The 21,525-nt window shown below is 40.7% G+C and overlaps 1 protein-coding gene across 1 annotated transcript in view; it reads left to right on the top strand.

The window, feature by feature from the left end:
* The window catches only part of DLGAP3 (DLG associated protein 3), a 50,565-nt gene that overhangs the window by 17,507 nt on the left and 11,533 nt on the right, over window positions 1–21,525 (top strand). Inside the window, exons 3-7 of the mRNA XM_027864653.1 lie at window positions 13,461–13,666; window positions 13,886–13,958; window positions 15,898–16,123; window positions 16,885–17,216; window positions 20,897–20,982. Coding sequence (XP_027720454.1) covers window positions 13,461–13,666; window positions 13,886–13,958; window positions 15,898–16,123; window positions 16,885–17,216; window positions 20,897–20,982 — 923 coding nt within the window. The remainder of the gene's footprint in view (window positions 1–13,460; window positions 13,667–13,885; window positions 13,959–15,897; window positions 16,124–16,884; window positions 17,217–20,896; window positions 20,983–21,525) is intronic.

A 21,525-nucleotide genomic window follows, 5' to 3' on the forward strand; every position in this document is an offset into this window, starting at 1 on the left:
TCTAATTCTTTGTCACCACAAAAAGAGCTGCTATAAATATTTTTGTTCAGGTGGGTTCTTTTTTTCTTTCCTTGATCTCTTTGCGATATATATCTGATAGTGATATCATCAGGTCAAAGGGTATGCATAGGTTTAATAGCTTTTTGGGAATAGTTCCAAATTACTTTCCAGAATGTTCAGCCTAATTCACAGCTCCAACAACAGTGCATTAATGTACCTGTTTCCCCATGGCCCCACTAGCATTTGTCATTTTCTTTTTTGGTCACCTCTGCCAAAATGATAGGTGTTAGGTGGAACTTGAATCATTTTAATTTTCATTTCTCCAAATTTACTAGTGATTCAGACCATTTTTTTTACATGGCTATTGAAAGCTTGGATTTTTTTCTTCTGAAAACTACCTATTCATAGCCTTTGATTATTTATCAATTGGGGAATGACTCTTATTCTTTATAATAAATTTGAATACATTTTAGAAATGAGACTTTTATCAGAAAGACTTGTTACATTACTTGCTTCTCTCCTGATTTTAGCTGTGTAATTTTTGTCTGTTCAAGAACTTCTTAATTTTGTGTAATCAAAATTGCCCTTTTAACCTTCTTTGATTCTCTCTATCTCTTTTTTTGGCCATGAATTTTTCCCCTGCTCTTAGATCAGTAATTTATTCCTTGATGCTCTGATTTTTTTTTTAATGATCCCTGACGCTGTTTTTACAAGACTTTGTCATACTTTGTTATTTATTCTCTGTTTCCTGTCCTTGCTTTCATCCTTTATACCTGTCTTATTTAACACTGTACAATATGTGTTTATTCTTTTTTCTTACATTTCAACTTGTTATTGATGTTTTAATTTTTAATATTGCCTTCATTTCCAAATATGTCCTTTCCCTTTCTCATACTCAGTGGTCCATTCCTTGTAACAAATAACAAAAAAAGAATAGAAAAAATGCAGTTCCATTAAATTAACCTATACATCACTGAAGTCTGACAGTATATTCAGTATTCCATACCTATAGTTTTCTATCTCTTCAAATAAGGGAGGGAGGTACATTTTCTTATCTCTTTTTTAAAGCGAAGCTTAGTCATTATAATTACATGCTCTTCAGTTTCTTATTTTTTTGTTCTTGGCATTTATATTATTGTTTATATTGTAGTCCTGCTTGTTCCACTCCATATGCATTCATACAAGTCTATCCATACTTCTCTGAATCCTCCATATTCCATATTGTTTAGTGAATCAGTACTCCATTCCATTCATTGTATATATCTTAAAAATTCATGTCTATGCATTCACATTGGCCACTTTAGACAACTCCTCATTTTTCCTCCTTAATCAGAATTGTTTTTTTACTATGTTCTCAGAATTTCATTCTTGAGAGCTTCCTATCCCTTTCAGGCTAACTATGGGATCTATATTCTATACCTGAATCCTTTGAAAGCTCTGCTGTCTTTAATTTTAGCGTGTGGGTCAGACTATGCCCAACTTTTCTTTTTTTCCATTAGGAATTCTAAGTTGGAATACTCCCTTCCCCAGAAAATCTCTATCATTTCTACTTCAGTACCCAATTCTTTCTTGTTGGTCAGGATTAGGTCCAGAATAGCAGTTACCTTTCAGTTCTTCCTCTTTCTGTAAGATGAAATTATCATTAGGCAAGTCAAAGAATTATTATTAGCTGCTCTGATTTGGGAAAAGATAGAGAGCTCTTGCAGCTGTCTGAATAATTGAAGTTCTTTATCACTACTAGCCCTTGGGTCAGGCTTGGGATATGTTCCCCAAACTCATAATTCAATCCAATAAACATTTATTAAATGCTTTAAATATGCAAAATATGTTTCTGGATCCTGGGGAGGCAACAGTGAAAACAAAAATACAGTCTCTGCCCTCAAGGAGCTTATATTCTTCTGGAGGGATATACCATGTACACAGATAAGTAAATATAAGATCATTTGAGAAGGGAGAGAGCACAAAGTACCAGGGAGATTGAGAAAGGCCTTGTATGGGAGGTGGCACTTCAAATGGGCTTTAAAGGAATCCAGGGATTATTCTAAGATGTAGAGGTGAGGGAAGAACACCTGAGAATCCAGGATGGACTGTTGGAAGCTACAAATAAGGGAAATGGAATGCTGAGTTCAGAAAACAGCTAGTTCCTGAAGCACAACTGGGGTGGAGTGACTAGGATTTTGCCCCAAGGTGTTGAATTTAAAGGGCACTGACAATATATACAGTGCTTCAGCAGCATAGAAATAACAGAGCTTAGAATCTAGTTAGTGATAATAGTTAAACTAGGAATTGGCCAGATGGGTAGACTAGATTGAATTCTTTTTTTGCCCTATTTTCTCTCTCCCTTAAGTAGTGCAGTGTCTTGTCCTGTACCACCCCTCTCAACCTATCTGATCTCAACTGAAGGTGTGCTCCATGCTCCTTGCTCTGAGCATAGTTTATGGTACTTGTCTTGGGCACAAACATTTCCAGTTATGATTCCACCTAGTAAGCCAGTTTGTCTGAAACATGGACTATGGGAAAAAGAGTAATATGAAATACATTTTCAAAGGTAGATGGGAATCAGATCATGGAGGACTTTGGGTGTCAGGCTGAGACTTTTGTGTTTTGGTTTAGAGGTATTAGGGTTTTGAGTACGGGAGTGAAATGGCTAGAACTTTGTTCTCTGAATGTGAATTTGGCAGATTTGAAAGCAGGGAAAGACCAATCAGGATGCTATTGCAATAGTCTTGGTGAGAGGTGATGAGGACATGAATTAAGTAATAGCCATTTGAGTGGGGAGAAGAGGGTAAATTTGAGAGATACAGCGGAAGCAAGTATAGATAAGACTTGGCAACTGGCTAGATACTGAGGCTAAAATGGAAGGAAGAGTCCAGGATGACTCTGAGAATTCCAGTCTAGGTGGTAAGGAAGAATGGTGGTGCCTTTGGCAGAAATAAGTAAGTTTGGAAGAGGGATGCATTTAAGGGGAAGTTAATGAGTTCTATTTTAGAAATGTTGAATCTGAGATGCTAATGGAACAGATAGGTAGGGATTTTCAGCAGGTAACTGTAGGATTGGAACTCAGGAAAATGATTAGTCTTGTACATATAGAATTAAGACTCATGGACATGGAAATGATCATTTTCCTGTCTTAGCGGAGATCACCGAGAGATTGTAGAGAGAGGACAGAGCATTGAGGGACGCTTGTAATTAGAGGGAAGGATATACATGATGATACTAGTCAGATAGATAGGAGGAGAATTAGGAGGGAGCAATGTCACAGAAGCAAAGGGAGAGTCTGCAGGAGGAGGAAGTGGATGAGGGATCAAGTAAGATAAGGATTGAAAAATACCTTTAGACTTAGCAGTTTAAGAGGATATTGGTAACCTTGGAGAGAACAGTTTTGGTTGAATATTGGTGTCAGAAACTAGACTGAAAGAGGTCAAGAGGTGAGCAAATAGACAGGAGATGGGGTATAGATTTTTTTTAGGAGTTTTGTTCTAAGAGGAAGAAGAGATATAGGATGATGGATTATGGGTGAAAGGAAGGGTTTTTTCTTTTTTTTCTGTTTTTTTTAAATTAATTTATTTTTAGTTTTCAACAATCACTTCCATAAGCTTTTGAACTTTAAATTTTTCTCCCCCTCCCTCTGAAGATGGTGTGTAATCTGATATAGGCTCTACATATACATTCCTATTAAACATATTTTCACATTAGTCATGTTGTAAGGAAGAATTAGAACCAATAGGAGGAACCATAAGAAACAGGAAACAAAACAAAACAGAAGTAAAAACAGAGCAAATAGTATGCTTTGATATGCATTCAAACTCCATAGTTCTTTCTCTGGATGTGGATAGCATTTTCCATCATGAGACTTTTAAAGATGGAAGACATGTAAGATAAAGGGAGGGTTTTTTCAAAGACAAGGAAGACCTGGGCACATTTGTAGGCAGTAGTGAGGACCCAGTTGAGATTCTATAAGATATATCTGTAGTAGATCCAGTTAGCATGGATGTATGACTTTCTCTAGCATCACTCAGCAACACACAAGGTAGAGTGGAAAAGGTAGGTGATAGAAGCAGCCTCATCTCAAAATGGTGGAGGGAGGAGGCATATACAGAATGTACATAGGAGATGGAAAAAATACTCAGCTTCTAGTTTATAAGTCCCTGAAAGCAGTGAACCTCTAGAGTCTTTGGCACTCTAAGATTGGGTATGTCTCATGGTAGGTCCTCAAGTATCTCTGGTTTCTTGAGGTTTGAAATCTCTAATGGATATGTCTTCTTTAACATAGGCCCTCTATCATCTATTTTCTTTTTCTGTCCAGGTGGACTGTAGCATACTGTAATGAAAATATCACTTGTTTTTTCTTTGATTGCTTTTTATCATACCAATTCCCTCTGATTCCTCAATTTTCTCAATTTCTCCTTAATATATAATGCTACTCTGCTCTCTCCACAGTAAGGTGCTCTCTTTCAGAACCATATTATAGTTATGGGTTCCATCCCACCAAGTCTCTCTCCTTACTCTCCCCTGTTCTCCAATTAAGAAATAAAAAAACTAAACCACTATTACACACATGTATAGTCAAGGAAAACAATTTCCCTCATTGACTATATTGAAAAATGTGAATCAATCTGTCCTCTTAGTCTATCACCTCTCTATAAAGAGGTTGGTAGCAAGTATGAGGTCAAAGTTGCCTACTTGCATTAGAATTTTGAGTGCATCTTATTTGTTACCTATATTTTGTCCATCTGACCATATGAGACTATGGGTTTCATAACTTGTTCTTTTCTTGAATTTTGTCTCTTGTGAATGTTGGAACATCCCTATTGTTAGTTTTCTCCCTACATTGTAGCTAATCTCCATAGCATCTAGCTTGGTAGATATTTATAGACAGTTCTTTCCTTTTTCAGGAAGAAAATTTAAAGCCTTTTGCTGAGATTTTATTTTAAAATTTTCTTTTTTATTATGAACTTAACAAGCATCAACAGACATGAATATTTCTATGTTCAAAGAAGAACAAAAAAGGATTATATATGAAACCATAAATGTTCATCATGTAGAGTTTGTTTTTTAAAAGTATACATTTCATTTAACATGGTAGTTGCAACACTGCCCTGCTTGTCTGCGTCCCCTTCTGAACTTCCTTCTGTTCTCAGTGTATTTTAAAAATGATTCATTGATGCTCTTTTCTCTCTTTTCCTTTTTTTTGGCATCACTATTACTTTCCCTTCTCCCCCATCACTCTTTCCCTTTTGATCATATTTGCAAGACTCCAAGGAAATACATTTTTACCAGTCATTGTTAAGTGCCAAAAGCCTGTAATTTAAGTTGGGATCCAGAAATCCAAATCCCTGGCCTAGAGCCTGTATTTTAAGCTGTAGTCCAGAGATCCAAATCCCTTTCCCAGACACTGTCTTCTTAACCAACTGTTCATTTTCCAAATCTGTCTTTTTCTTTTTTTTTATTAATTTATTTTGATTTATCAATAATCACTTCCATATGCTTTTGAGTTTAAAATTTTTCTCTCCCTTCCACCCCACCACCCTCCCCAAGACAGCGCACAATCTGATATAGGCTATACATTTACTTTCGTATTAAACATATTTTCACATTAGTGATGTAAGTAGAAATTAAAACCAATAGGAGGAACCATCAGAAAGAGGAAACAAAACTCAACAGAAGAGAAAAAAAATAACAATTCAGCTTCCATAGTTCTTTGTTCGAGTGTGGATAGCATTTTCCATCCCAAGGCCACTGGAGGTGTCTTAGATCCTTGTATTGCCAGGAAGGGTTAAGTTTATCAATATTAGTCATCACACAACGTGGCTGTTATTGTGTACAACGTTCTCTTGGTTCTGCTCACTTCACTTGGCATCAGACCATACAAGTCTTTCCAGGTTTTTCTGAAGTCAGCCTGTATATCATTTCTTACAGCACAATAGTATTCCATCACATTCATATACCACAACTTGAGTATAAGCAGTTGCTACTTTATCATAAGATAAAGATCCCTCCTACATAAGGAGTATCTATTTATTAATTAACTCCAAGTATTGAGTGATCTTTACCCCTTCCCTTTTTTCCTCTCCATCACATTCTTCCATCCTCCAGCCTCCTGATACAGATAATGATTTCCCTCTGCTCCTTCAGATACCTTTTCTTTTTCACTTTTTGCCTTTTACTTTTTTTAAATGGACATTGGTTCTCTCTTCATTTTCTCTTTAATAACATGGAGAAAGGAGAATGATTCCTCCAGCCCCTTTATTTATCTTCCAGGAGGGAAATCAGTCTATACTTTGAGCAGGAATAGCAGTCACATACTTTTTAAGATGAGAATTGTAGGGTACATGTTGAGTACTAGATGATGTGAAAAGTAGAAATGTAAAAAATATAGAAAAGTAGAAATGTAGAAATGATTAAATCTTACGAGATAAGAAATGGCTAACTGCAGATGGACAGCCTGTTAGAGCTAAGGTTAAAGTAAACACCAAATTAGAAAAAGAAAGATAGATAAGAGGACATTGAAAGTGATTATAGGAGCTTGACCCCTGAAAGACCTGTTTAAACAAGTTATTGATTCCAAAAATGGGAAATGGATAAAAGAAAAGACATTGACTCTATCACCATTTTAAAGAGAAGTTTAATTGATACAGAACAATCACCAATGAGGAGGTTGGAAAAATTCAGAAACTGCCTCCGCCGACAAGTACCTGGTTTCCTTTCCAGGAAGAGTGACATGGAAGCCAAGGACAGTACCAGTTTAGAACTTAAACTCATTTTCACATCTTTTCAGAGGAGGAAGATGGAAAGTTATGAATAATATTCCTCATAAGACAGTGAAAAGTAGTTGAGGGAACTGAGCTAGATCATCTGGAGTACATTTATAGATGAAACTGGAAGGAGGACAACAGAAAGACACAAAGTATGACAGACAGTTGGTATTTTTATGGACATCTATTTTCATAATGGAACACCACCTTTAGACAGTCCCTCTTCAGTAAGGGATGTGAGGGACTGGCAATGTCACTAGAATAAAAGAAAAATCAATGCCATTTTAAAAAATGATATTTATTTATTTTAAACATTTTTTCTTTTTAAATATTGATTTCCAAATTCTTCCCCCTCCCCAGGCAAGCAATGTGATATCAATTATACATGTGAAATCATGCAAAACAAATTTCAAAAAAAAGCAAGAAAAGTGAAGAGACAAAATTATACTTTAATTTACCCTCAGACTTCCATCATTTCTCTCTCTGGAGGTATACAACATTTTTTCATCATGAATCTTTTGACATTGTCTTCGATCATTGTATGAAAGATCACTGTCATTTTGAAGGGATGATTGTACTGTTGAACATTTAAGAGTTGCTACACGGAAAAGGAAATAGACTGTTTTCCTTAGCCTTAGAGGGCATAATGAGGACCAATGTACGGAAGGTAGATTTTGGGTCAATAAAAGAAAGAACTTTCTAACAATCTAAGGGACTGTGGGAGGCAGTAAGTTACCTATCACTGGGAGGGCATCAAACAGAAGCTGGATGACCATTTGTTTGTGATGTTGTAGCTAATATTCCTGTTAAGGGACGAGTTGGACAAGATGGCCTGAAGGTCTCTTCAAACTCTGAAAGTGTATAATTCTCTGAAGACAAGAAGAGTGGATCTGAACAAGTACTTAGAAAGGAGAAACCCATGCTTGAGGAAACATAATTTAAAAGGCACTTGGAGAGCTATTCTTAAGATTTCTCAATGAAGGGAAGATTCCAAAAGAATGGAAAAAGTCACTGAAGGTACTACTTTTTAAAAAGACAACTGAGATGACAGACACTGTTGACCCAGATTGTGCTTTCCTTATTGCCATGAGATTCTTATAGATGTGATCTTATGGATCCCATAAGTCTACACAATTTTTATGAGATTAATCTCTGCTTACATGAAGACACAGCCCTTGATTAAAACATGCAAATGTGACAAGTATGTTTTCATCAATTATTTTCTCAAACAGAACATATCTTTATGATTATACAACTAAATGAAAGATGTAGAAAATAGATCCTTACTGGATTTAAAAAGAAATTTGACTAAGTGAATAAAATGTATCCCTTGGGTACGTTAAAATTGGCAGTTAGGTGATGCAATGGATAGACTACTAGACTTGGAGTCGGGAACACCTGAGTTTGACTCTTGCTTTAGATGAGGACTGATGAAAGAATGTGTGACCCTGGGAAAGGCTTCTCTAAGCCTCAGTTTCTTCATCTGTAAAATGGTGATAATAATAGCACTTATCTCAAAGAGTTGTTGTGAGCATCAAATGAAATAATGTATGTAAAGTGCTTTGCAAATCTTAAAGTGTTGTACAAATGCTATTATTATTATTTATCATATAAGACTATATGACAGGTATATGTTTATGACATTGCTACATATAATGTTGTTAATTCTCAATTCCTTATTGATATAAAGAGAATCATAGAATCCCAGAGCTAGAAGAGATCTGAGGGGTCATCTAGTCCAACCTCTGTCACCTGTAAAGATTCATGCATCTTTGGAAAATGGTCATCCAACTTCTGTTTGAAGACCTCCAGTGACTGGGGGAACTCACTATCTTCCAAGGCAATCTATTCCATTGCTGCACAATAGAATATAAGCAGGTTGCTCCTTATATTGAGCTGCATTCTTTCTCTTAGCACTGATCCTCCTTGTGCCTTCTAGAGATAAACATAGCAAGTGTGATACGTTCTCCATATTGAATAAATCCAAGTATAAAGCCTTGTGACCCTCCCATTAGTTGTTAAAAATAAGTTCATTAATCAATATTCTTTAGACTTAGTCATTCAATGAGTTCTGAATTCATCCAACTCTACAATTATCTGGCCCATATTTCTTTATTTCCCCCTCAAAGATATTGACAAGTGTCTTAGTGAAATCTTACTGTACTATGTTAAATATCATTTCCCTAATATATAGCCTGGTAACCCTATCACAAAGAGGAAATAAGCTTAGTCTGGTATGGTTTGTGTTTCCGTCATCTGAATGTTGTTCTTGAGATTCTCCTTTCTCTCATGCTCCATCTTCTCTTCTAGAGTCTCAGGTTCAGGGTGAGATTGAACTCTAAGAAATCTGTTCACCCACAGAGCTGGGGAACCTGCAGCCTCGAGGCCACATGTGGCCCTCTAGGTCCTCAAGTGCTGCCCTTTGACTGAATCCAAACTTCACAGAACAAATCCTCTTAATAAAAGGATTTGTTCTGTAAAGCTTGGACTAAGTCAAAAGGCCACATCCAAGGACCTAGAAGGGAACCTGCCCCTGAAAGTCTAGTGTGGCCATCAGACTTTGTCCTCCTTTTCTATCATGATCTCTAAGATGGGGTGATCACATCATCTCAAGATTGCTTTTGTTTCCTCTTCAGTAACCAGTGTGTCTCTTTTGGTCATAATCAGATACAGAATAGCCATTCCAGCCATTCCCTTCATCATCTCCTTTACCTTCTGAAGGATGAAATTATTATTACACTAATAAAATGATTTATCAGCTGTTCTGCTTTTTCTAGCATTTACACAGATATATTTACTTCAGAAGGTATAGTCACTAACATATAAACTTACTTGGCCCACCCCCAACACGTGGGAGGCATAATCTCCTGCACCCCTCACCCTCTCTTTGCACCACCTCAGCCTCTGGGAAGGGGAAGGAATTAGGTTCTTAGCTTAGTTCATTTCCTAGAGGGCACATACCCAGTTCCTAGTCCAAAATTCACCTAGGTCTTTAGTCCCAGGCACCTTGGCTTCTCAGGGCTTCCATCCTGGAGTCCTGGCTCTAAGGTCACCATGGTTCCAACTTCCAGTTCTGGTGGAGCTCATCTGTGGCATCTGAAGCCAGGAAGAATGAATGATACAGAAGAGAAACAAACACCCCCAGGCTCATTTCTCTGGACTGGGGTAAAAGATGGAGAGCAGGAGAAGGAAATTCTTCTTCTCTCATCAGTTCAGTTCATAGTGTCTATGCTCTGGGTGAAATGTGATCTTTACCTTCTAGACACAGTAGAGGAAAGTGGCCAAAAATAGCAATGGCTACTCTGCTTTTAGTAATGGTGGAGACCTCCAATAGATTTCCAGTTGAAGTTTCCCATAACTATTATAGCCTTCCTCTATGTATCTGCCATATGTTTGTACATCATCCATTTCCTCTGTCTGGCTGGGTGAACTATAACATACTGCTCCCACAACACTGTTTCTGTTTTCCTTCCTTTGAGCCTTACCTGAATGTTCTTCACTGTCTCTTGATTTTGGTTTATAGATTTTCACATAGGAGTAATTTATTTGAAATACCATGCTATTTTACTACTAATTCTCCTATTTTTTTTCTTTTTGAACAAGGTTTACTCTTCTGTTGCCCCATTCTAGTCATGAGATGAATTTTATCAAATCTCAGTGTTACCTGTTAGGTTGTATTTCCCTTCTTTCATGAAGAGCTCTAATTCAGCAGTTATTGGTATATGGCTATCTGAGGCCATAAGAATCATTTAAGCTTGAATTAAAGAGCACCTCTTCTGCTGTTCTTCTGGCATTATACCTGCTTTCTCTATAGTGTCTGGCTTAGCAGTTGAATGTAGGTAGTTGCTTTTTCTTTCTCCTCCTCATTTTTCAGTTTAAAGCTTTCTTGACTAGATCAGCAAACCACCAGGCAAATATATCTCTCCCAACCCTCATTAGCTGTACTCCATCTGTGGCCAAGAGCCCATCATTCCTGTATATTAAGCCATGGTCCAGATGGGTGTGAGTTGGTGGGGAGCAGTAGGAGAGCTGGAGACACCCTCTCTGGGCTGAATCCCACTTGCTTACGTACTCAATTTCCTTAGTGACTTTCTTGGGTAAACTCCTACTTAATGAATGCAGAGAACCATGTAGTCCTAGGTGGAGGTGGGACTCAGAGGAACCTAGGACCCCCCTTATTTTGTTCTTGATATTTCTGAGAGAACTCTAACTCTACAAGGTTATCATCCTCTCTTTCTGCCAGTGATTTTTGGTTTTAGCCTCCTGGGATCATTAAAGGTTATATCATCCCCCTTCTCCCAATTGACTGTCCTCCCTTGTTTTGGACCAGTCCATCTCTTTACAAGGCCTGGGAAGTATGAGAGGGTCCCTAGGGACGTCCGCCAACTTAATTCCTCTCAGATCCTCATTTATTCATTCTATGAAGTGGCTTCCTCTTCCTTCAAATCCCTCGCTTAAATTAGGAACAGCTGAGGCCTTAGAACCAAACATTAAGATGTGTAAATCCAACTAGACCAGTCTCATCAGAACCGGGACCCTTGAAAACATGATAATACAAATAATTACTGACATTTGAAGAGGGGCTTCAACGTTTGCAAAGCAGATTACATACGTTAGTTTATCTGAGCTTTACATAACCCTGTGAGGTAGGTCATACAGGCACCATTACCCCCAATTTGCAGATGGGCAAACAGGCTCAGAGACTTACCCATGGTCATATGGGGATTTGAACCCACTTTTCTGATTGCAAAGTCAGCACTTATCAACTACATCATGCTGCCTTTAATTGGCCCAGACCAAGCCTAATTCCCTCCTGCTATCCATAGACATACATAAATCAATGGAGCTCTCAACAATATTCTCCATTCTCCCAGGGTCAGGGAAACAAAGTTCTGTCTTCCTTTGAATAAAAAGGCCTGAGTCACTGACCCAAAAAGAAACACATAAAAAAGGAGAGAAACAAGGCCAACATGAAATCCTGCAGAGCCAGGATGTTTTGTGGTATGGGTCCTTTATAAATTTCTTTAATCTATGCACATGCAGAGTCACCACTTTTCATTCACTCTCCCAGCAAGTCTGGGGGAGCAGCCAATCCACTCACTAGCACCATAAAAGTTCCTGGTGCTGGGTTATAGTGTCAGGCTTATTCTTCTTGGATGAGGATCATGACTAAGTCTAACCATGGCTACATCTGGGTCCTGTGGGTGATTGTTTATGGCTGACTGAGTTTTCACTTTGGAACCATTGGGACTTCTCTGGACCAAAGTGGAGCAGCAATCATCAGCTATGGAGACTTTATTGCTGTTGATATATTCCCTCCCTCCCTCCCTCCCTTCCACCATCCTTCCATCCATCCACTCATTCAACCATCCTTTTAAAAAATCTTTACTAAGGCCTATAATGTCCTCAATCCTATGATGGACTATGCTATGGGAGATAGAGAAGGATAAAATCCAGGTCCTGCCTTTAGGGAGTTTAAAGCCAGATGGGATGACAAGAGTCACAGCAGCGGACCAAAAAGAGATAAACAGAGACCGATAAAAGTGAAGTCCCTGATTGCGAGACACAGACAATACAGACACTAGGAGTTGGTGAACGGAGGCATAGCCAAAGGCTAATGTGATTAGGAAAGGCTGAGGTTGAGACTGGGAGGATGGGTAGGCTATGGATAATCCTAGAGCATTATGTTGGAAATTCCAGAGGATGAATGGATAGAGAGAGACACATAATGATCAATGTTAAACACCAGATGGGTCCAGGGGTTTGTAAGTCATCCAATTTGACTGGAACACAGAGCACAGGGTGAAATAAGGTTGGAGCCTTATCGAGGAAGGCCTAGAATGCCATGATAAGGAGTTCGTATCTTATATTAAAAGGGCATCTAAGTGGCAAAGTAGATAGAGCACTGGGCCTGGAGTCAGGAAGACTCCTCTTTCTGAATTCAAATCTAACCTCAGACACTTACTAGCTGTGTGACCCTGGGCAAGTCACTTAACCCTATTTGCCTCAGTTTCCTCATCTTTAAAATGAGATGGAGAAGGAAATGGCAAACCACTCCTGTATCTTTGCCAAGAAAACCCCGAATGGGGTCTTGAAGAGTTGGAAATGACTGAACAATAACAGAATTTTATCTTAGAGGCAATAGGAATCTAGAGAAGGTTTTGGAATCAGAATTAGGAAGCCTTAGGAAGATTAAAAGGAAGAATTAACAGGATTTGTCATATGAATATAATGGATGTGATGGAGAAGGAGGGATGAAGAATGAATCCAAGGTTAGGAACTTGATCCTGACCTCAGACTCTGATTGGGTAGAGTAAGTGAGCACTGAGGAGGTTCTGGTCAGGGTGAGAAGATACCGAGAGGGTAGTTAGGGTTAGGAGGGAACTGAGAAGAGGGAAGGCAAGGTAAGAAGAGGTTAAACAGGGTGATAGGACACTGAGAAGTATTTGGGAAGGATAAGGGAGCTTTGAAAAAGGGGTGGCCAGGATAAGGGGCTGTTTGGATAAGAGCAGTCTAGGAGAATAATCAAGAAAAGGGAGGTAGTGAAGAGAGTGAAAGGGAGCTCAGAAGGGTAGAAGGGGGGCTTAGGTATAGACAGAGAGATGGTCACATTCCCCTTGAGTTTTTTCTTTTTGGGGTAGGGAGGAGGAGGGGAAGGTCCTTTTGCCCTAAAGGAGCTGAGACCTACTCCCTTGATCTTGGCAGGTGCCCCATGATGAATGGGGGGGTTATCCAACCGGGGGCAAGGATGGGGAGATCCCATGTCGAAGGATGCGGAGTGGTAGCTACATCAAGGCCATGGGGGATGAGGACAGTGGCGATTCAGATGGCAGCCCTAAGATGTCTCCAAAGGGAGCTGCCCGCCGCTATGCCTATCGCCGTTCATCCAGTGTGGACCAGGCTCGAATCAAGTAAGGAGGTGGCCGACAGGGGATTGGAGGTTGGCAAGGAGGCAACCCAGGCCCCTCTGTGGGCTCTGTATGCAGGGGGCCTTTCTGGGCTCTTTTACCTTGGGGTCTTTCCCCAGGGTTCCCTCTGTAGGGTCTCTTGATCAAGTTTCCCTCTATATGGTCTTTTTTGGGACCCTCCATCAAACCCTATTCTGACTTGTGTGTCTATTTCCATTCCAGCTGCTGTGTGCCGCCTCGGATTCACCCCCGGACTGGGGCCCCTGGCTACGGCCGCTCCCTTACCACAGGACAGGTAAGTTATTGGGCCCCAATAGAGGCCTGAACAGAGGAAGGGAGAAGCAGTCTCTATCTTGATGAGCAGCAGGAGTCGGGTTGGAACTGGGAAAACCAGGCCTTTGAGCTCCTGCTGGGGTCCTTCCAGTCCCCCCCCCCCCACCTCAACCAGGTTTTTTTGGATTCATTCCTTTCTGCCAGAAACAAAAATGTAAGATTATTCCCTGGCCATTAAGGGAAGAGTAAACTGCACCATCTGTGGAGGGCTATGGAATTCTGGAGGAATACAGATTTCCCTTGCTATGAGGGTCTGGAGAACCTGATGGAAAGATATCCTTCTCTTCAAATCTTGCCACTGAGTGACTGCCACTGAATGCTGGGACCTGCTCCCATCTGACTGCCAGACTGGCCCCAGTGTACAAACGACACCTGTTATCTCCTATCTGGGAGCTGTGCCCAGGCCAAATGACAAATGCTCCTTTTTGCTCCGAAGAAGCTTTGGGCCCATCACCATCTGAGGCCGAGCTCCCCAGGCCAGGTTTCAGCCGCATTCGTCCAGTTCCACCTGCTCCCCCCCGGTTTCTGGCATCGACTCACTATGGTTTTTCTGCTCCTTCCTCCCTCTCCCTCCCCAAATATTACAGGATTAGATGTGGAAAACAGCAAGTGTTTATGAAGCATCTATTATTTGCAGGTCAGAGAGCTGGGTGGCTGGGGGAGATGTGTTGGTTTAAATAGGACATGGACCCTGCACTCAGGCCACTTAAAGTCTGGTAGGAGAAGACATGCAGGCATCACTCCAATACATAACACTGCTACATAATTAGGGAGGTACAAACAAAATGCTATGTGAGATCTGTGGGGGAGTGGATGGGAAGGTCCTCACTGAGAGGAAATCAGAAAGGCTTCATGGAGGAAATGGCATTTGAGTTGGATTTTCAAGGATTAGCAGGAATTTGATAAGTAAGGAGTGGAAGGGAAGGCATTCCAGGCTTAGGGAACAGTAGGAGCAGAGGCATGGAAGTGAGAGATCCCATGATATATTGGGCCGGGGTAGAGAGTAGTCTACTTTGGCTGAGGCATACAGTGTGTGGAGGGGAAGCCTCTAAAGGAAGGGTGGGGCCAGATTTGGGAGGGCCTTGGATGTCAGAAAGTGGTTAACACTTTACCCAGTTGGTGAAAGAGAACCCAAGATTTTTCATTCAGGTCATCAGTGCATAATAAAGACTGTCTTGGTGTTAGTGTGAAGGGAAGATCAGGAGAGAGGAGGAGACTCATTAAGAGGCTATTGAGATAGTCTGGAAAAGGGGTAATGATGCCTCCTTCTGGGGTGCACCTTCTCGGCCTCTGCCAAATCATGCCAGAATTATCGTTGTGAAGGGAGTGCTAAGACCTACCCTCATTATTTCTCCCTGCCAAATTAGGCTTGATTTTTCATTATTAGAAATTAATTTCTTTGGGTTTAAGGATAAGATGCACCTTTTAAAAGTCAAGGTCCCCTTGGAGGGAGGGATATTATGTCAAGGGAAGGGCATCAGTCATTCAAAATTCAGTGTGATTTTATATTCTGCTGGCCAGCAAGTCGAGAACAGGGCTCTGAGAGGGCAGATTTAGATGGGACATTGGGATCCTGGGAGGCCCTAGGAGGTGTGTGTAAAGGGAGGCATGGTGGTTCTGATTGCCTAGTTGAGATGAGGGCACTCTCAAAGGGAATGTGAGGGGCTGGGAACTTGGCTGCAGAGGGGCCAGCCTTGGGTATAGGGATGGGCAGAAACCCCAAAGATTTCATTTAGCTCAAATGGAGGAGAGGAGTGCAGTTAGACATATGATTTATGTAGGCTGTGAACATGAATATGTTAACGACCTCCAACTACGGTTCTTCAGAGTGTTGGGGTATGGGCTGCCCTACTCAGGATGCTCCTCCCTGACCCATCCCCCCACTCCTGTACCTCCACCAGCTCAGCGAGGAGCTAAGCCAGCAGTTTGAGGCCGTGTGTGGGTCAGTGTTTGGGGAGCCTGAGTCTCAGGCAGTGGACGCCCTGGACCTACCCGGCTGCTTCCGTATGAGGAGCCACAGCTACCTCCGGGCCATCCAGGCCGGCTGCTCACAGGATGATGACTGCCTGCCCCTCCTCACTGCCCCCATGGGAGCAGGGCCAAGCAGCGTCCTGAAGTCCAGCACCTGTGAGTACTCCCTATGCCTATCCCCCTGATTCAGCTGACCTTGGGGATGAGTAAGAAACTCTGGGCTGGAAGCCAGGAGACCTGGGATCTAGACTTAGCGCTATCCCTCCTCTGCTGTGTGGTCACGGGCAAGCCACTTCTTTCTAAGCCTTGGTTTCTCCATGTGCAAAATGGAGAATATTATCCCAGAGATGCCAGGGGTACATAAGGGGAGAATGCTATGTATGTGCATGCATCTGTGTCTTGGACAAGTTATTAAACAAGGATAGCTTGTTACTCATGTGCAGGTCTGGGTCTTAGTCTCTGGCTATGGAGACCATAGGAGAAGTCCAACCTTGGACTTCTCTTGGAATATAACACCTGCCAGCCCCACCTGCTGGACTCAGAACTAGGTTTCAGTCCCATACCTTTTACTTACTAGCCATGTGACCTTGGGCAATGTACTTCCCTTCCTTGAGACCTAGTTTTCCCATCTGTCAAATGGGAATAATGCACTTGTCCTGTTGACCACCCCACTCCCTTTCTCCCCTGTCCCACAAGGCTGTTGTAAAGATTGAATGAGGGAATGGGTGGGAAAACACATCACAACAGAATGTTCTTCATAAAAGGCAACTGCATTTATTACTAAGCTACCTAGAGTCTGCATGCTGCTGGTTATTCTATCCATGTGTTACCCACGTTTTTACATGCGGTCACATGTGCCTCAGGTCAAGTAACATTGTGTCCATAATCTCATGTTTTGGTCAATTTTCTTGCCACAGCCTTTAACTTCAGAAAAGCCCCACCGCCCATCCCTGCAGGACGACAGACTCCACCACGCATTTCCATCACGGCCCAGAGCAGTACCGATTCTGCCCATGAGAGCTACCCACCCCCTGAGGGCCCCACCTGGGCTCCTGAACCCACCCGGCGCTGCAGCTCTGCTGATGGCTTGGATGGCCCCCCAACAGGGACCCGGACCCTTGAGTTGGCACCAGTCCCAGCTCGGGCTAGTCCCAAACCTCCCACCCTCATCATCAAGACCATCCCTGGGAGGGAAGAGCTTCGTAGCTTGGCCAGGCAGCGTAAATGGAGGCCTTCCATTGGGGTACAGGTATGGGGGAATTAATATAAGATGGGAGTACCAACTGAATTAATTTTGTTTTGGGTTCTCTGTTTTTCAGGATAGAATACAAAGAGTTCTCTGATATTTAAAGCCCTCTTCAACCTGACTTTGGCCTACCTTTCCATGACTTGACATTATTTTTCTTCATGCACTCTATATTTTAGCCAAATGAACCACCTTTCTCTTCCTTGAAGTTGACATTCAATCTCCTATCTCTGGCTCTGTGTATAGGTTGTTCCTCATATCAGGAACCCACTCCCTCTTCATCTCTGCTTCTTAGAATCTTTTGCTTCCTTCAAGGCTCAGCTTAGCTATTACACTCATGGGAAGCCTTCCTTGATCTCCCTAGTTAGAAATTTCCTTCTCAACAATTTGTCTTGCGTTTTCTTAATTTTGTTCTAAGAATTCTGCCACCAACACTTTGTGTCTTGTTAATAAGTCCTTAAATGTAGCAACTTTAAAGATCGTCTCTTGGTTACATAATTCTCAGACTGAAGCAATTTTTCATAGCCTTCAAAAATAGTGTCATATTTTTTGTATTTTCTTATCTATTTACATATTCTAACTCCCAGCAGAATGTGAGAGCTGTTTTTCAGTTTTGTAACCTCATCTCCTAGCTCAGTTCCTTGTATATAGTAAGCCCTTAATAAATTCTTGTTGAACTGAATTGGATTAAATTCATAGAGTCTAGGAATTGCATGTTGGGGTATCCCTAATTTAACCATTAATGCCCAGCACAACTTCCATTCTAATATCCCTCTTACCCAGCTTACAACTCACCTGGTGTATTGGAAAGAGTATTAGGTTTGTTGTCAGATAACTTATATTCAAATTTTGACTTTATAGTGGTCTAGATGTGTGACCTTGGACAAGTCATTTCACCTTTGTGAGCCTCAGTTTCTTCATATGTTAAATGGAGTTATTATATGACTTAATTTAAAATGCTATAGAAATGGGAGTGGCTGTGCTCTCAGCCTGACTTACCCATGACTCCACCATCTTGCCTTGAGAGCAAACTGATCCTATCCCAACCTGTAAGTACCTTCCTTGTACTATTCAGCTTGAAATAGGTTCCAAAGCCAGAACCTTGGTCTTCTCTCCTCTCGCTGGATTCTATGACCAGGGCTTTTAGTCCTCGTGACTTACAGGATATTAGAGCTGGAAAGGCCCTTGGAGTCTATACATGGAAAAGTCCATGCAGTCTAATCCTTACCTGAGCAGGAATTTCCTCTATACCATGGCTGGTAGGTATTTTTCCAGCTTCTGATTGAAGATGAGTCATGACAGAGAGTGGAGGGTATCTTCTGAAGTAGCCCATTTCACATTGGCAGTAAGGGGCACAGTGGATAGAGCACCGGGCATGAAGTCAGGAAGAGGTCTTCCTGAGTTCAAATATGTCCTCAGACACTTACTAGCTGTGTGACCCTGGGCAAGTCATTTAACTCTCTTTGCCTCAATTTCCTTATCTGCAAAATGAGCTGGAGAAAGAAATGGCAAACCACTTCAGTATCTTTGCCAAGGAAACCCCAAATGAGGTCACAAAGAGTTGGACATGACTGAAAACAACAGCAACAACAAATTTCACATTGGGACGGCTCTAATTTTTTAAAATTAATTTATTTTGAATTATCAACAATCACTTCCATAAGCTTGAGTTTTAAATTTTTCTCCCCCTCCCTCCCCACCTCCCTTCCCAAGACGGCGTGCAATCTGATATAAGCTATACATATACATTCCTATTAAACATATTTTCACATTAGTGATGTTGTAAGTAAGAATTAGAACCAATAGGAGGAACCACCAGAAAGAGGAAACAAAACTCTACAGAAGAAAAAAAAATAGCAAATAGTTTGCTTCGATCTGCATTCAAACTCCATAGTTCCGTCTTCTTTGTGGATAGCATTTTCCATCACGAGGCCTTTGGAGATGTCTTAGATCCTTGTATTGCTGAGAAGGGTTAAGTGCATCAATATTAGTCATTGCACAACGTGGCTGTAACTATGTACAATGTTCTCCTGGTTCTGTTCACTTCACTCAGCATCAGTCCACACAAGTCTTTCCAGGTTTTTTGAAGTCAGCCCACTTATAATTTCTTATAGCACAATAGTATTCCATTACATTCACATACCACAACTTGTTCAGCCATTCCCCAATGGATGGCCATCCCCTCAATTTCCAATTCTTGGCCACCACAAAAAGAGCGGACAGCTCTAATTGTTAGGAAGTTTTTCTGTACATCAAGTCAAAATCTACCTCTTGGCAACTTCCAGCTATTGCTTCAAGTTTGGCTCCCTTCTTCTTGGATCAGCCATTCAGATAATTGAAGATAGTTGGCTATTTGTGGTTGATAGCCAGTCAACTACAGCAGAGCTATAACCAGGGGTGTAGCAAAGTTCAAATAAGAAAATGGATATCAAACCCTATGCAAACCTTAAAGCATTATATAAATGTCAGTCACTATTATTCTTAGCCTACAGTCACCTCATATTTGGTGATGACTTCATTCCTTGGGTGTTCTATTGCCCTCCTGTCGGACTCAAGCAATATTTATAGAGCAGTATAGGAGTGTGCTGGTAAATGTTTAACAACCAGGCTCTCTAGAAAAAAGGTATGCACCCACACATTTAAGTTTAATCTACATTATTAATACTTTCTTAGTCTAGATAATAAACACATACACACACAAATAAGTAAGATAATATAAAATAAAAATATAAAATAATTTAAATAATAAATAAATATTGTAAAACAATAACTTAAGCCCTGATATAGCAGTTGTTGATTTCTGAGGCATAAATGCTCACACTAGAAATTTAACTATTGGTTCTCCCAATCTATTTAGAGCTTGGTTCCAGCACACCTTTGGATATAACCCTCCACCACACAAAATTTAGTGCTCAGAACTCAACACAGTATTCTAGGTATGGTCTGACTAAGGCAAATATAGTGGGATTATCACCATCCTTGCTTTCTACATTGTGCTCCTTTTATCGATTTCTTTGCTTTTTTGGCTGACACATCTTGCTATTGATTCATTTTTAGCTTACATTCCATTAAATCCTTAAATCTTTTTCAGATGACTTGCTATCTGGTTACACCTTTCGCATCTTATACCTGTGAAGTTGATTTTTTGAACCTGTGTGAAACTTTACATTTATCTCAATTAAATTTCTTTTCTTTTCTTTTTTTAGATTTGCCCTAAAGTTCTAGCCTTAGATCTTTTGATTTCTGATTCCATTAGCTGCCCCTCCCAGTTTCATGTCTTCTCTCTTCAAATTTAATAAGTGTATCATCTATGTCTTCAGCCAAGTAATTTTTAAAAAACAAACAGAATGAAGGCAAGAACAGAGACCTAGGGCACTCCATTAGAAACCTTCCTCCAGGTAAACATGACCATTTAATGGATTCAGTCATTCTATCCATTCCAAATCTGCCACATTGTATGCTTCTTTAGCTTACATCCCTCCATCTCATTCACAGGCTATCGTGGGAGACTCGTCACATACTTCTTCTCTTCAATTGATATTCTATTTAGTCAGAGAGATTCTGGGGGACCGGTGCCAGCTAGTTGACTGTTCCCTGGGAAGTTTTTACTGCTTACTCCCTCAAGGAAAGGGCCTACTGGATATAGGGCAGAGTTATTACTCTATGTCTCTTTTCCCTCTCAGGTAGAGACCATCTCAGACTCTGACACAGAGACAAGAAGCCGGAGAGAATTCCACTCCATCGGGGTCCAGGTGGAGGAGGATAAGAGGTAAGTGAATGTGGGAGTGTCCTTCCACTTCCTCATTCTTCATCTTCTGTCCCTGGGAGAGATGTCAGATTGGGACAAAGATTGTTGCCTCCTAAGTATGGAGAAAGGCCGACCTCCCTCTGACACATGAATCAGTTTTACTTTTCTTCCTCTCTTGTTATAAAGGTGATTAGGCCCTGTATGGCAGTGTGGAGTCAGAGTGATGGCCAAGGGCATCAGTGGGCATGTCATTCAATAGATCAACAGATTTTATTTTTATTTGTTTATTCTAAACTTAGTAACCATCAACAAACCCAAATGATTATATATGACATCACTAACTCCATTATTTACAGTTCCAATCAACACATTTTTTATTAATGTCTCTTGTGTGCCCAATTGTATGTCGGGAGACAAAGAAAATTCAGATATGGTAACTGTCCAGAGTTCACAATCTACTGGCAGGAAATAACCTGAAACCTGGACAGGTGCTAGAGTATAGCTAAGTGATAAATGGTCCTTCCAACCCCCAGTGCCATTCAGTTCCTGAGAAGGGAGAGATGA

The sequence above is a fragment of the Vombatus ursinus genome, unplaced genomic scaffold (genome assembly GCF_900497805.2).
Source record: "Vombatus ursinus unplaced genomic scaffold, bare-nosed wombat genome assembly UNPS02014775.1, whole genome shotgun sequence".
Lineage (NCBI taxonomy): Eukaryota > Metazoa > Chordata > Mammalia > Diprotodontia > Vombatidae > Vombatus > Vombatus ursinus.